Source organism: Pipistrellus kuhlii, unplaced genomic scaffold (genome assembly GCF_014108245.1).
Source record: "Pipistrellus kuhlii isolate mPipKuh1 unplaced genomic scaffold, mPipKuh1.p scaffold_m20_p_3, whole genome shotgun sequence".
Lineage (NCBI taxonomy): Eukaryota > Metazoa > Chordata > Mammalia > Chiroptera > Vespertilionidae > Pipistrellus > Pipistrellus kuhlii.
Window position 1 is genome coordinate 158,607,614 of NW_023425529.1, and position 17,519 is coordinate 158,625,132.

The 17,519-nt window shown below is 37.7% G+C and overlaps 1 protein-coding gene across 1 annotated transcript in view; it reads left to right on the forward strand.

Moving 5' to 3' along the window:
* Positions 1 to 17,519, forward strand: part of MYO16 (myosin XVI) — a 414,776-nt gene that overhangs the window by 62,910 nt on the left and 334,347 nt on the right. Inside the window, exon 5 of the mRNA XM_036458153.2 lies at positions 14,671 to 14,779. Within this exon, the coding sequence (XP_036314046.1) occupies positions 14,671 to 14,779 (109 nt within the window). The remainder of the gene's footprint in view (positions 1 to 14,670; positions 14,780 to 17,519) is intronic.

Here is a 17,519-nt window from a genome sequence, read left to right on the forward strand (position 1 = left end):
AGAGAGGGAATGGCAAGGGCAGGGCTGTGTGGCAACATCTTGTGCTTGAGGAACAGGAGGAAGTGCGGTTCCAGTGGAGTAGATGAGGCCAGGGCAGGACATAAAGTCAGAGAGGCAATGGAGCTAATCGAACCTACTTTTACTGCAGGAGATTAAGGGAACCATTGGAGGGTTTTGAAAAGTGAAGTGACATGATCTGACCTATATTTGAAAGATCACTCTGGCTGTTCCATTGAATATAGACCATGGGAAGGGAAAGGGAATTATATGGAAAACTAATAGGAAGATGTTGCTACTATCCAGACTACATATGGTGGAGGTGGTGAGAAGTAGCTGACATCTAGATGTTTTGAAGATCAAGTTTTAGCTTTTGATGTGGGACTAGATTTAGGGCTTGAGAAAAAATAATAGGAGTCAAAGATGATTTCCTTTGGCCTGAGAACTGGAGGGTTGCAATTTGCTGAAATGCAGAAGAATATTAGAAGGAGGGGCATGGAGTTGGTCTTAAAAATGAATGGCAAATATAAGAAAAGGCTAACAAAATTACTATGAACACAAGAGATGACTAAATGATGAAAGAGAGATAGAGAGTTGGTAAGTAGTACAATCTGAGAGAGGATGTAAGAGAATTTAGCTTATAAAGGAGAATAAACATTCCCTTAAGAATAAAACAAAGATTTAATAAATACAAAAAATCAATAGTTTGTTAGTAGGAAGTTGAAGGCAGTAGCCTGAATCTTCAATTTTCTCAGTAAAGTTGAAGTCAAGATCAGATGCTGAGAAAGAGAGTAAATATTATGTGTGCTCATGTACATAGAGACTTGATAACAAGGCTCTTAGCTCAGTTCTTATGCCACAGTCCTTATTGGAAAATCAAATTTACTTTGAACCATTTGGATTTATAGCTGATTTTCTAGGGAGAACTGTAAGCTTCAGGGTACCTTACCTCCTAATATTTAACAAATCAAAGTGGTGAAAAGAGTTATTTATAACCAAACAGCATAATTATTATAGTAGTATTTAATCCAGGAATAGTCAGAGCAACTAGTGAGTGAAGTTTTGGAATGGTTTAATTTTGATCTATCAATTTAAGCCACCCAAAACAAACAATTTCCTACTTCAGTTATGACAAAATTCTTGGGTTGCAGCAGTTGCCTGCAGAACTGATAAAAATGATCCAGTTCCATAGTGCCCATTAGACTCAGTCTATGACACACTTCATCCAACAGGCAATAAAATTACCAACATCAGATGTTCAAACACAAAAAAGCCAAGGATGGAGAAAATATTCACTGCAATTTCCAGCCTACCCCATTGTTACTGAAGTGAAGCAATTATCAAGACATTACTGAGCGTCACTTAGTAAATGGACATTCATTTTCTAATACTTGCCCGTCAGCCTTCTGATTATGAGGAGTGAAAATATTTCGAAGGTCTCTCAGTATTATGTAATAGTAATAATTCAGCAACTCACTATTGCCTGTCACCTTTTAAAAAATAAAACTAATTCAAGATGACATTTTATTCTTCATTTATCATTACTTATTTATTGAAATTATGAATAATAGTGATATTTATTAAATGGCTCTGGGATATGTATCAAATCATATCCACCCCCAATTTTTTAAAAAATATATTTTTATTGATTTTTTACAGAGAGGAAAGGAGAGAGATAGAGAGCTAGAAACATTGATGAGAGAGAAACACCGACCAGCTGCCTATTGCACACCCCTACCGGGGATGTGCCTGCAACCAACGTACATGCCCCTGACTGGAATCGAACCTGGGACCTTTCAGTCTGCAGACCGACAATCTACCACTGAGCCAAACTGGTTTCATCCCAAATTTTTAATAGGAGAGAGAAACAGGCTGAGATGATTAGTCAGGAACACAGGTAATCATTTTCCCCAATACAAATGTCATACAATATTTTACTCAAATTATTTTTCTTTTAAAATAATTAATGCCAAAATAAAATTTCTTGTGGCTTAAGTGCAATGAACTGTTCAAATGTGCATATTCGTCACAGCTTTGGTACTGCTATCAGAGCAGAGTAACTTAGCAACTATGGGCATATTGAAAAGTTAAATGTGAAATTTCAGATCTAGCATGCTGCAGATATATGAACAATTTTAATCCAATCATCAGAAGAGAAGTGAGAACTGAGCAAGGTTATTCAGAGACCATTCCTTATGAAACCACATTGTGCAAAATAGCAGAGAAAAGTCTATTGTTCCTTTCTCAGCAGGCTAGCCATGGAGTAGATTCTGAAGATATTTTAAAAGCATTTATTCAGAGCACAGATGTATTGATACTACATGCTAGAATACATACTAATATATATATATATATATATATATATATATATATATACACACACACACATATATATATGATGTAATTTACAAATGGTCATTAAGCTATGAAGCATAATGATGACTATGTAATGACTGGGTCACAGATCAGCAGGAGGGTGGGGCTGTAAGTTATAAGTGGGAGGCGAAGGGCTACAGGAGAGGAGAGGATAGCAAGATATGGGGGGGTCAAGGGATGGAGGGAGCTACAAGAGTGTGGGGCAGTGGGCAGAGAGCTACAGGAGGGCAACAGAGAGCTACTGGCTACAAGCAGGCAGCGGAGAGCTACAGGAGATTGGCAGGGAAGCAAGCTGTGAGGGGGATGGAGGGGACAGGGAAAGGGGGTGGGGACTACAGGAGGGCTGGGCAGTAAGTGGAGAACTACTAGAGGGCAGTAGCAAGCTACTGGTGAGCTACTGGTGCATAGATTTGTGCACAGGGCTACAAGTGTATATATATAGTTATATATTGAAAGCCCAACATGCACGAAATCATGCGTGGTTAGGGACCCTGGGCCTCGCCTCGCTTCTGTCTTATGGCCTCTGCTGCCCTGTGGTGCTACATGAAGCTCCCCACCCAGGGATGCTCTACTGATCCACAAGGCTCCCCCTGCCCCTGCCACTGCTCTGCAAGGCTTCCCCATCCCCACACCTGCTCTGCGAAACTCCCTTGCCCCACGACTGCTTTGCAAAACTTGCTGCCACCTGGGTGACTTCTCTGCTAAGCTCAAGGCCACCCTGTGAAGCAGCCTCCACTGCCGCTCAACAGTCCCCAGTCTATCCCTGCTGCCAGCCGCCCCTCATGGTGAGCAGCTTGGACTGGGGGAGACGGGGGACCGAGAGGTGCTCCATGCACTTCATGGTGACTGGTTGCCCTTTCGGTCATGACGCCACCTAGCTCTTTATATATATATTAGGATATGAACTTATTAAAATAAATATGATGTCAAGGTTTTTAGGGAATAAAATCTGACATACTTTGAGTGAATCACTTTTCAGTCTTTATGATTTATTCTTATTCTTGAAAAGCTTTTTAAAATCTTGGAAATAGAAAATTATAGAGAGAATATTTTTTAAAACTAGAAAATTATTAGAGTTATTGAGCACTGGTGCTTAAATATGGCACAAATTTAAAAAATATTTTTAAAACTGCATAATGTAGAATGTAAAAACTAAAAAATGTATATATGTGAGATGCTCAAATAATCAAAAAAATAAGGCAAGTGCAAGAAAATGCTGAGTTAATAAACATTGCATAATTATAATGTATAAACACATACTCCCAACCCCATTAGATACATACACTCTGCCCATGTACCCACCTCCCCTTATCATCAAGTCATCAAGTCAGACTTTTGTCATGCCAACAAGTAGAGATTTCTTTAGTATAATAGGGTGCTATTCACACCCTAGCCACTTGGAATTCTATGATTCTCCTTTATTTCTTACATATTTTGTTTACTTGATATGGTTTGTCATTTAGTGCATTAGCAAGGCTACACATAAATACCTAAGTGCTCCATGGTAGCAATTACTCACTTCAGGATGTTTACAGTTGGAGCGGTGAAAATGTTTTCCAATATAATTGCGACTGTTATAACAGTTATACTGTACATTTTGCAATGCAGTAAGTTTAAAATTGTTTATTGCTCTAAACATTTGCAATCATTAAAATCTCAAAGTATACTTTAATCATCATGAGGATTTGATTCATAGTTCCTTAATGAATAAGTACTTTCCAAGTATATGGCGTCCTCTGTTATGTCCCAAATCTAGAACCCGAAAGAAAGCTACATGCTTCTAGTTTTCATTCTTTGTTTAAATAGTGGAGATCTGTGGGAAAGTCTCTGCTTAAGACCAGAGACCTATGAGGCTTCCCCTCCAGGTCTCTTCTTTCATGATTGTGGGCAGGCAGAAGCTCACCTGTCCTTTGGTTGGTCAAACTGAAGTATAATATGGTCAGCCTATACCAAAACTTTGGTACATAGTTCACCAGTGGTTTTAAGGGGTAGTTTATGGTTTCAGATTTTTGCAGGTGCACACCCCACCTGACAGCTTCTCTCCCTGACTGATGTTTCAACTGAGTTTGGGGAAAGAAGTCATGATTCAATGGCTAGGGTTAGAGAGATTTGAGTTTGTTCACCCATTCTCTTTGGTGGCATAAATATTTCGGAATGAGAGGGGTTACTCTCAATAATTCTTACAAAATAACATTCCTGCTAATTGCCCAATTCAATAATAAAAACGAATATAAAATGATGCAGGATAGAGAGAGTAGGTACTAAACAAGACCATGAGCTTCTGTTACTCTGACTGCATTTGGTTGCCCTTTTGAGTCAGTATCTACTATCTTTTTTCTATAGTGATTTCACTTCATTTGGGGGAGACTCATTGATTTGCTTGTCTTTTTATAAAAATAGTTTGCTGTCTTTGTTCTTATTTTGAAGGTCTAGGAGTTCTTTGGAATTTGTCCTTGAAGACAAGATCAGGATTGGGAGAATTTTTTTAAAATTATTATTCTCATATACAGTAATTGAATGTGAGCAATAAAGAAAGCTCCACAATGCTTTCCTAAGTCAGTGGGTGGAAGGCAGACTTTTAAAAGCTTAAGTGGTACTTATTTGGAAATAAATGAATTGGACACATTTCTTTTTTTTGAGATCTCTTTCAGAAGTACCTGTAAGTTTCCACTTAATATTTTATAAATGTATTTTGTTACATCTATTTTTAAAAAAATATGTTTTTATTGATTTTAGAGAGAGGGATAGATAGATAGAAACATCAATCTTCTGCCTTTTGGAGCCCCGAACTGAGGATGGAGCTCACAGCTTGGGCAGGTGTCCCCATAAGGATAACCTGTGACCTCTTGTTGCAGGGGATAATGCTCAATCAACAGAGCCACACCAGTGGGGCACATTTGGTTTGACTTTAAGATGCAGATTTATAAAGTGTTTCCTTCTACATCTCAGGGCATGTTGCATTTTTTTCAATACCAGTAATAACAGAAGTCATTCTGTTATTTTTTTTCTGGTCTGCTACAAAGATTACATGAAAAAATGTTAATGTTGGCCTGTGTATTTTGGGAATGACATTTTATAATTATTTTATGCCTGACTAAAATAATTTTATTTTCTCATTGTTGGTTTTGCCAAACATATTGAATAGTAAGAGTGAAGGGGTGTAAACAAATCTCATCTACCATCTATATATATAAAAAGCCAGCAACCATAATGCTGAATGATGAGTCGTTATGATGTCAAGTGTGGCCACAAACTGGCCCAATCTGGAGTTGGGCCACTTGCCAACCTCCTGTGTCCCCTTCCCTAGCCCACCCCCAATCAGACTCTCCTATCCCAATCTAGGGTGAGGCCAGTGGCCAAATGCTGTCCCTTATCCTCTGGCCAATCCTGCCCCAAATGGCACCCCCTATCTCAATAGGGAGTAGGGCCAGCCAGCTAACCTGCAGCCAGCCAACCCTGATGGACCCTCAGACCCTTCCCCTGGCTGACCCCACCCCTGATGTACCCAGCCTCATGAGAGGGCAGGGCCAGCCAGCCAACCACCCATGGCCCCTTCTGAGGCCACTGGCCCCCAATTGGCCCTCAATCCCAGTCAGGGGTCAGGCCCACTGGCTAATCATGTGAGACCCCTCCCCCCAGTTGGCCTGGCCCTGATTGGGCCCCGATTAGAGTGGGCTGGTCGGCCAACCTCCCACCATCTCCTCCTTCCAACGGGCCTAGCCCTGATCTGCCCCAACAGGGGCTGGGCCACTGTGCATGAATTCGTGCACTAGGCCTCTAGTCTTTAATATTTCAAGGAGCTAGGGCCTGAATTTCCTTCTCTCTTTCAACTACTATTTCATTTTGTATCATTCTTTTAATTTCTAAAGTTAGCTAAAAATTGTGCTGGCAGAGAAGGGTGAATGATTTATTATACTATATAGTTTATGATTGTGTTTGCAAATAATTCATTTTATATGGTAGTCTTTCTCTTCCTGACACTTTTGTTAGTATAGATACAAGTTATTGAGTGCCTACTGGATATCAAGCACTGGGCTGGGTACTGCATAGACTTATGCGAAAGATATTTGTAAGATACTTAAATACTAACAGTTGGCTCCACTTTGCAAACTGAAGGCCAGAATTAGGTGGTTTGATCTTGGACACAAAAACCAGTGAACAGTAACCCTGCACATAGAGCCAGGCTTTTCTCATCTTAAGCCTCTTTTTTTGTCAATATGCCAAGACAAGTTCCTTCTATCTCCTCTACTTTCTACTCCCTCTAACTCAAACACTCCCTTATCTTTTGGAATCTTTATTTTGCAGCTCTCTAATATTCTATTTTCAATTTTCCAATAGTTTCACCAAACTCACTACTTAATGAATGCAAGATAGTAGAAAATACATAATTAAAATTTCGTGGACTTTCATATAAGAAGCTCTATTTTGATCTCTTATCTAAAATTCTTCTTTTGAATGTGCATTTTTTGTAGGATAGCAGCTTTTACTGTTTAATATGAGACTTCATAAATATTTCAGCAATGACTATTATTACATATCCCCAAATTGGGTATTTTTGGCCAAATAAATTTGAAAAATTTGGGGACAATCTTCACTGGCATTTAGTGCAGGGCTTTGAAGAGACATTAGTATGCTAATGTGACCGAAATGAGTTTGGCTCAGTGGATAGAGCATCAGTCTGCAGACTGAAAGGTCCTAGGTTCAATTCCAGTCAAGGGCATGTACATTGGTTCTGGACACATCCCCAGTGGGGGGGGTGCAGGAGGCAGCTGATCGATGTTTCTCTCTCATCGATGTTTCTAGCTCTCTATCCCTCTCCCTTCCTCTCTGTAAAAAATCAATAGATATATTTTTAAAAATGCTAATGTGCCTTTAAACATTATAGTATATGGATGTAATATAGAATATTTTCCATTATAGTTTTTCAAATAAATATAAATAAATAATTTATGTAATGTAATTATATATATATTTGAGGGAAAAATAATAAATCAAATTAAGTTGTATTATGATTTGTCATATCTGAACAGCATTTCAAATAGATTAGTTTTTGAAGTTTTACTCTGAGCTCTAAAGAGTTTATGCTAAGAAATTATAAATAGTTTTTCATATTAACAAAAAACACAACCCTGATTTTTATTTTTATTTATTTATTATTATTACTTTTTTCATTATCACTGAGGATATTTTTCCACTGATTTTTAGAGAAAGTGGAAGAGTGAGATAAAGACAGAGAGAAATATCCGTGGTAAGAGAAACACATTGATTGGTTGCCTCCTGCAAGGGCCCCCACCAGGCCCTGTGCTGGGAAGGAGCCTGCAATGTAGGTATATGCCCTTGACCAGAATCGGCCTTTCGGTCCACAGGTTGATGTTCTATCCATTGAGCAAAACTGGCTAAAGCACAACCCTTGTTTTTAAACAGACAAAGTTCATGACAAGATAATATAGAAAAGGAATACAAATAGCCATAAATGTATATTTGAGGCAACATATTTGAATACTAAGTAAATATTTTATTCCTCATCATACATTTGCTTTAGTGTTAGTATCCCTAGGTAACTGTCATCTGAATCAGTTATTACTATATTGAATGGTCAATTCTAACTTTCTCATTTTCCCACATTTATCAGCTGCTATTATATTGTAAGGAAAAGCTTTTTCTTTTCTCTTAGATTCAGGTATTCGTTTGTTTATTAATATCAGCATGAACTCATGGATTCTTTGCTGCAAATTTACATTTCAGAACAAAAAAATATTCACCTTAACCAGGTGACAAAAGTTATGGGACAAAGGGACAGCATATAACACAGAGGGAAGAACATGCCATCCCCTGTGTGTTTTTCCTGCCAAAAGTCTTATTGTAAGGACACATCATAGAAGATCTAAAAAAAAAAAAAAAAAAAAAAAAAAAAAAAAAAAAAAGGCATAAGAACTATTCTACATTGTAGGACACTTAAGAAATAGGACAACTAGCTGAAATTGGTTTGGCTCAGTGGTAGAGCGTCGGTCTGCAGACTGAAAGGTCCCAGGTTTGATTCTGGTCAAGGGCATGTACATTGGTTGCGGGCACATCCCCGGTAGTGGGTGTGCAAGAGGCAACTGGTCGATGTTTCTCTCTCATCAATGTTTCTAGCTCTCTATCTCCCTTCCCTCTGTAAAAAATCAATAAAAAATTATATATATATATAAATTATATATATATAATTTATATATTTATAAAATTTATATAATTTATATATATATATATATAAAAAGAAATAGGACAACTAAATGCACTGGGTGACCCTGGAAAGTACCCTGAGCCAGGCAAAATAGCTATCAAGAATATATTTAGAAATAGTAATGACATTTGTGTATGGACTATGATTTAAATGTCAGCATTTATTAACATTAAAATTTTCTGATTTTCATAACTTTTGTGCCATAGAATATTCTTGTTCTAAATACTAAAATATTTAGGGGTAAAGGGACAGGGTATCTCTGACTTACCTTTAAGTGATGCAGAAGAAATACAGGAACGAGAAAGAGAGGAAGAGGGAAGGGGATAGAGGGGGAAGAGTATAAATAATTGGTAAACTTGGATAAAAGATAGAGTATTAAGAATATTAATTTCCCAGGGTTGCTATAATAAAGTACTGCAAAAGGAATGGCTTAAAACAACAGAAATTTGTTGTCTCACAATTCTGGAATTCAGAATCTGAAATCAAGGTGCCAGCAGGGCCTCACTCTCTTTGAAACCTCTATGGAGGGTCCTTCTTTGTCTCTTCCTTCTCCTGGAAGCCTCAAGCATTTCTTGGTTTGTAACATCACTCCAATGTGCCCATCTTTTTCCTCTGTGTCTGAAAAATTATATAATGGATGCTTGTATCAGTAGAAGGAAGCCAAAGAACATGTATGCATAACCCGTAGATGCAGTCAACTGTGTGGTGATGGCCAGAGGGTCAAGAATGAGGCTGGATGGAGGTGGACAAGGGGGAGGGTGGGAACAGTTGTAATAGTGTAACAATAAAAAATAACTAACATTTTTTGAAAACTTCCAAAAAAAGACTAAAATGTACAGATGACACTTTTTAAAAAGATATTTATGAATATCATGTCTTAGAAAAGAAAAAAAAATATTTTTGAATACAGGACACCAGTTATATTGGTTATTTCAGCATGGCATCATGTTAACTTAGCTAATTATATATACAACTAGAAGCCCAGTGAGAAGGGGGAGTCCCTCAACTTGGCCTGTCCCATCTCACAGTCCAGGAGACCTCAGGCAGGAAGCAACCCGGCGATCAGGGGAAAGCGACTCCTCTATCATACCTCTGCTGTTGCCACTGCTGGCAGTGAAAGCCTCAGCCAGTCCTGGTTATCTGAGCCCTGGGTGGCTGGGCAACTGCCATCCAAGGCTTGCCTGCACTTTGGGCATTGGCTGGCAGCTGCCATCCGAGGCTTGCCTGTGCCTCGGGCTGGCTCTGGGTGGCTGGGGCACTGAGGGGACTGGGGGACTCAAGAAGCAGGCTCCTGGAGCAGCAGGACCCACCTAGGGTAGGCCCAGCCATGCTGTACACCTGCTGCCCCAGTGAGGCTGAGGGGAATAGGTGCCACCATCTTGTGGCTGTGGGTGCCATCTTTTGTGAGAGTATGATGGTCAATTAGCATATTCCCTCTTTATTAGATAGGATGATCCTATTTCCAAATAAGATCACATTCATAGGTACTAGAGATTAGGGCTTCGACATTTCTTTTGGGGGATGCAGTTCAGCTCATCACAGGTATACAGGAATTTTTGTTCTACTCTTACAACTTTGAGTAAACCTGAAATTGCATCAAATTTAACAAGTTACCAAAAAACATTAGCAAATAAAAAGAATTTGCCTTTCATGAAAATTTAATTATTAGTGTGTTACAGAATTATTGCTAAATCAAACAGTTGGTAAGTATATTCCCTGACACTAAATTGTTACATAAAATATTATAAAAGAATATTTATTTGTTCTCATGTCACCTAATTGGCAGTAAATAAGATTTATATTTGGGAGGAATGATATATTTGAATTCCATTTTCAACCCCCTAGGACATAGTTAGGAAGAATTGGAAGTTAGACAGCCTCCCAGTTTGAATAATTAAAGAGGAAATGTGTTTAGGGCTCCCAGTAGGTACTAAATAGTCCCCAGTTACAGAAAACATTTGAGAAGTTTCCGTTGATTTTGCATATATAACATTGATTACTTTCATTTCCCTGATGAAACCCAATCACTGTGTAATTGATTGATTTTTCCTGAAGCCATATTGAATAACTTGCCTCAGCTTGTGTATTGTACAAAGATAGTATTTTTTTGAGCTGTTCTTACTAACGCTACTTTAACTTAATTTGGAATTTCTTGTTTTATTTAAACAAAGGATAATCACTACTGTCAGTGTAAGGAATTTGATCTCTGCTGATTAAATGCAGGAAAGTAAAACCAAGAAGGTGTACACACACACACACACATACACACACACACACACACACACACACACCCTTATGTCTTCCATCTATTCTCTCAGCATCCTTTTTTACACACTCAATTCCTAATCATATGTTTTTATAAAAGATAGCATTTAGTAATTTTAAAATATTACTTTATTTAGTAATTTAACATAGTGCATGCTAAAGCTATTGTTCCATAAAATAAATGCAGGTTTGGATATTCTTTGTCTTATATTTGAAAATCTAGTCTAACATCCTCAACTCGCCCTGATTCTCATGCCCTGAAATAAGACAACTGTGTACACAATCAAATGTGCAAACCAGCACATGAGGAAATTAAAGTCACTGTTTACTGTGGGCATCCTCATTCTGAGTGTGTATCCAAGGAGACAATATAATTAACATGCACACCGATTCTAGAGCACTTTCTCAGGCTTTTATAATTATAGCTGAAAAATCAGATAGTGGACACCTACATATGGAATAAAATTTGAAATTTTAAAAAGAACATTTAAAAAAAGACATTTATGAATGTTATGTCTTGGAAAAGAAAAAATAGTATTTTAGGACATGTTTCAAATTTTCAAACTAAAAATGGACATTGTCAAGAGTGATCTTTTTATTGAATTTAATTATTTGTTAGTTCTCACTTTACAAAGTTAAGAAAATCCATTTTATGTTCCTGATTGGTTCAAAGTGTGTGTGTGTTTAGTACTAACACAATACCTTATAAATGCTACTAATTCCCATCCTTGAAGCCATTTCCTTTCTGTATTTAGAAATGAGACCATTCTGATGATATTAAGAAAAATCTGACATTTTTAGGAAACATCCTGCTTTGAAAGTCATCAGCATCTTATTTCCAATGGGATCCATTAACAACTATAATTGCACATTAACTTCTAAGTTAGTCAGTCTAAGAATAATAATCAGCTGAGTTTTATCAATGGTGTTGTGTGTGTGTGTGTGTGTGTGTGTGTTTAAAAAGATACACAGTTTCAGGATTCTAATGGAAGAAATACAGCTTCTCCAGGGATCCTTTAGGATCTGTGTTGTTATTGCGCATGGCCAGCCTGTCTATAGACATCTATCAATACCAGATGGTCTGGGTGGCGGGTGCAGAGCACTAGGACCAGGGCCTATTGGGCACTCTAGCCCACAAAGCAAACAAAAAAGAAGAGAGGGAGGAAAGGAAAGAGAAAGGGAGGGACATAGGAAGGAAGGGAGGGAGGCTAACTTTCATAAATGTCATTGTGGAGCTAAAAACCAAATTTCCTTCACTTTCTAAGTTTTTCTATCTGAGCTAATAATCAAATTAACGGAGACATATCCACAGGAGAAAATATCCAAGTTTATTATGCATATTCGAGGGTGCCATAAGAATAGGGACCCAAAGAAGTACTGGGCAGCTGAGGTTTATATATTATTCTAAAGCCCAGGAAAAGGGTGGTTGTTGTTTGGAACTTCAAAGGGCAGAAAGGCAATTCATAGGAAGACAGAAGGCAAATATTTGATAAATAAATGTTTGCTGGGCCATCTTTATCAGAGAGAACTTGGAAAAATGGGTTTTGATAGATTCTTCTCTGCCTGTCAGACATGAGTTTATATGAAACTGTAGTTATTTGTGAGGTTGTCTTCCTTCCTGGAGCAGGTCCTCTATCTACGTTTGTTGCATCAATTGCAGGGGATGTGAAAGGTTTTTCCTGAGTCCTTTGTTCCTTCATAATCATCTTAAAAACAATATACCCAAAGGCAAACTTTGGGGTGGCAATCTCTGCTTCCCTTCATCATCCATATGGACAGATTGAAGGCAGGAAACATACATATGCTTATAGTGACTTTGTAATATTATTTATATACCCTTGAAAGGGAAGGTCAGAAAACTTAGTTTAAAAAATGATTATGAAAATTATATTTCTTTGCTTCAATTTTTAATAATTAATTTAATTCAGTGTTTGGCTCCTTATTTTCCATTTATTTCAATAAATCTTTGTTAGTACCTTGTGTGTGCCAGGCAGTGTAATAAGTGTAGGGAATATAAAGAGGAATAAGATGTGATCTGGGATTAGAAAAGTCCAACTCTGTGCAGGGCATTATTATACCTGGTAATTTAGCAGCACAGCCCAGTGAATGATTAATGGGGTGAAATTTCAATGAATGTGTCCAGAAAAAATATTCAGAACCATGGTTCACTTTCAGACTTTCTCTGAAAGAGCCTCATTACTCCTGAAAGAATAGACACTACAAAGTGTCCCACCTCTCTCAAGTAGCTCTCCTAGTTATTTTTGTTGTGATTGATAATAAATGGCTCTTAATTAGATCCCCGTTGCTTTGTGCCCAGATGTTTGCAGTAGATAAGAGTCTATCTGATATGTATATGCATTGGGAAAAAGAACAACTTGATTATCTCCCACATACTAGTATTAAAATTGGTAACAATACCCTATTGGTTTATACCTTAATTGATTCTTTAATAATTGATACTTGGGTACCTATGTAAAATCTTATTCTCATGGTTGGGGACTAAAGACATGGAATTATTAGCAAAATCTACTTCAGTACAGTGCCTCAAGTAATTCTTTTTCAAATTCTGAATAAATCTGAAATAAATAAACTTGATCCATTCACATAAAGAGGTATCTTTCTATGGGTTTAGAATATGTAATGTGATAAAGTCTAAATAGTGAGGTAAGCAGCTTAGCTTATTTGGTTGGAAAATATTAAGATATGGGACATTATACCACTTTTGCCTAATTTTTTTGTTTGTTTATAATATATTTAAAGCAGTCTTTTGGAAAACCTAAGGTTTAGGATATTTATAAATGTATATATGCACGCACACTATCACACACAAGGCAAACCTCCACATTTTAATATATTAAATTATGAATGTGACATTTTACGTAAAGTTATGAATTTGGATATTAACTATATGAACTATATTTATATTGCAATACAGATGCCTATTCTCTAAAAAGAATAAGGGGACACTGGCATTTGTTTGGCCTCAGTTTAACAGCATGTTATGGGTAGGCATATAGAAAATCTTGGACACTAGGAACATGTTCATGTCATGCCGTTAGAGAAAATATGTAAACCATTCTTGATCAATTGTATGGAGCTCATTAAACAATGTAAAGCAATGGTGACAATTTGTGTGAGCAGGTTTTTTAGAGAAAAAGCACATTGATCATTGTATTTGAGCTGAGATGGCAAAGGGTAGGCAGGTGTGCTCAAAGATGATTGATGGAGGGTTCTTTGAAGATAAAGGATTTGTAAGAATTTTAATATAATATATTTCATTTATTAATGCCTACAGATTATGCTTTGTCTTAGAAAAGTTTCTGGAAAAACAAAAACCTTATAAAAACATCATGGTGTGAGAACAGTTCTTATATGAGTTTCCGTGGAGAACAAGGACCATAAAGATTTTTATAAAATAGTTTGGGGAAGATCATAGGTCATACAAGTGTTATTGCTTTGGACTCTGAAGACACAGGATTTTGAGAAACAAGGCAGGCTGTGTAGGGGTAGCCAGCACACTGGCCTGGGTGGTTCAGTAGCCATGGATTGGATTTTTTGAATTTAGCAAGAGGGATGGGGAAAAGTAGTTGGAACTCAGGTTTCTCAACCGTCAGTTGAAAATTTTTAGACTGTCAAAGTTTCTCAAAAATATTTAATGTGTTTGTCATAAAAATAATTTGTATTATACAGGATTGTATCTGATGCAAATTATTGTGTATCTGTTTTCTGACTAATCTAGAAATGAAAGGATTGACCTGCCTTTTATGTTAACAGTATACATCCGTTATATTTGTTCTTTTCACTTACAGGCTGGAGCCAATGTCCTTCTCCAGGATGTAAATGGAAATATACCACTGGATTATGCTGTAGAAGGGACAGAATCAAGCTCTGTTCTATTGACTTATCTGGATGAAAAGGGTAGGCTGAGCTTTGAAAAACTGTAGAGAGATAGACAAAGAGATAGGTTGGTGGCATTATAAGTGTACTTATTTTGTTTTGTTTTTTCCTACATGATTTCTTATTGATGTGATTTCCCTAGATTGCATAACATGAATTATGTTTCTACACTATATTTCACTTTCCTACTGGAATACAATGCAGTTTTGCAAGCCAGCAAAATTCTAGAGGCCCACAATGAAGGAACATTTTAACAAGCATTTAAAATCCATAATTAGAGGGACTGGGCTTGTCATTATAATCTATTCTCCACTGGGAGGAGAAAGGAAGTGAACCAGCACAACTGAATTTTGAGTTAATGAGAGTGAGGTCATGTGAAGTATATTCTCTTAGGAGCCATGGTCCTCCTAAGAATTATTACTGTGGGCAAGTGAGGGCATAAGTCAAGGGCTGTTTGCATGGCATCTCAGCATCCACTCTTGGTGACACTTGGAAACAGAAACGTTGTCAGAAGAATGCCCATAATCATGGTGCTGGCCTGGAAAGATGCAGCTGAGGGCCCAGATGTATTCAATGGCACAGAACAGTTAAATTGCACAGACCCAGCGTATAATTTCATGAGTAAGTTCAACATCGGCAAAGTGAGAGGTGTTTGAAATCTTGAGCTTGATATGGTATTAACATAAAAAAGTAGGTCCCCTCTTTATTTTTTTTCCCTCTGATGTTTAGGAATAAATAAAAACAATTAAATTATAATCCCTTCCAATATGATATTTTTGTCAGAGAAAAGGTTTAAAAAATTTAAGAGCCTCATCATGCTTGCAACTCTATTCTCACCTCTAAGAAAAGCCCACACATCTGCCTCTTTGTTTTCTGTGCTCTTTGCCTCCTCCAGATCGCTTGTATCAAAGGGTTTATTCTGAGGATGGCTTAGAATAATAATAATAATTAGGAGTTAGCAGCCACAAGTTCTTAAAAGTCTCATTAATTCTGAGAGCAAGGTAAGAACAGTTATTTTCATTAGCGTGAATGTGAACCAAGCTGTGCTGCTGAAAGTCACTGAGTCATGGCCTGGGTGACAGAGCAGCATGTGCAGGCACTGTGGTATAGTCAGTCCTTCATACTACGTCTCCCTCAGTCTTTGTACCTACCTGCTCCCACCTGAGGAAAACCCTCCGTTCTTCCCATCTTGCTATGATTTTGAGACTAATTACTTCTAAATGGAATGAGCTGAAAGTTATGGGCATTATTCCATGTTAGAAAGCTTTATTATTTGCACATCTGTAGAATTTGACCCGTGGTCACATGATTCCAAATTGACATGAACCTGTCTTTTATTTAACTGTGCCAGTTCTAAATGATATTTTCCTGCTCTTCTTACTGTTCTGAATTTTAACAGCCATCATGATGAATGTTTCTCTCTGGAAACTAAAGTTAACTGTCTTTATTTACCAAAGAATTAACATCCTGTATAATAAAGAGCTAATATCCTAATTAGACTAAACAGCCAAATGACCTTCTGGATGACTGTCCGGATAACCTTCCAGATGAATCCAGGATTGTAAGGGCCAAGGCAGCAACTGGGGCTGTGAGGGCCAACCCCCTTGCATGATTTTCATGCACCGGGCCTCTAGTTACTTATAAATCTCTTCAATTCATTAAAGGATTTTGTTTCATAAAAAGTTTTAGTATTTGCAAAAGCAGTATTATCTATTCTATAGAAATAAAAAGAAGCATATTCCTTTGAGAGGTTACTTTAAAAAGTGATTAAAAAAATAACAGAAAGAAAGGTCCTGACTCTGAATGGTCCAGAGAAAATCTGTCACGGTGATGGCTGTCACAGTTAGTTTGTAAATCGAGGTTTGCTGGAACAAATTCAATGTAATATCTCTTAAATCTTAAACTCTGTTTTCCATTTGTCACCGCTGTGGCACTGGCCTCTGCCTTCCCATCCATCTGCCCCCTCTCACCTCATTCACAATCTGGTTCCATTTCTGACAGTGTCTTGCCTACTTATCATATCGGCTGCCACAGTTTCTGTAAACACCACCTAATTTGATGTGTTCTCCCCTTGTTGGCGCCCTTTTAGAAATATCTGCTGTGACAGCATGGGCCGATGTCCCTAGAAATTTTTAGTATTAGGAGATGAGATTTTTATTGTTATTTAGCGCCCAGTGTTTCAGCACTGCATTCTTATAACCAGGCACCTGCAATCCTTGAATTTTCAACATGCATCAAACAGTTTCAAACCAGAGTACTTATCATGCTGTCACACAGGGTCACATGTGGCAGGAGACAGTTCAGGTTGTGAGCAAGTTGATTACATGGAAAATCACTGGTCACAAGTTCTAATTGTACTGTCACCACTGACATACACAATACCTGGGGACAGCAATTAACCTCTGCTCGCCGCCTGAGCTATCCAGGCTGGAAAGTGAGGCAGCCACGGAGGGCTGATTGAGCATGTGATGCATATTAGATCTCCAATGTAAGGCAGACCAGCTGGTGTTCAAGGAAATCAATTGATTATAAAATGAAGCAGCACAGAGAGAAAGCAGTGCAGGAAGAGCTCAAGGTGGTCCAGGACAGATAGATGCTCACCATGGGGGGAGGGGCACGTATATCTTTGTGTGTATGCATAGATATATATTCAAGTCCCTGAGAGAGAAGAAAAACAACTTTGCTCAACATTCTGCCCTTTCTCCTTCATTTCAAATCAATCTTTTTAAAAAAGTAGCTCACCTTTATTCTGAGTTTCCAA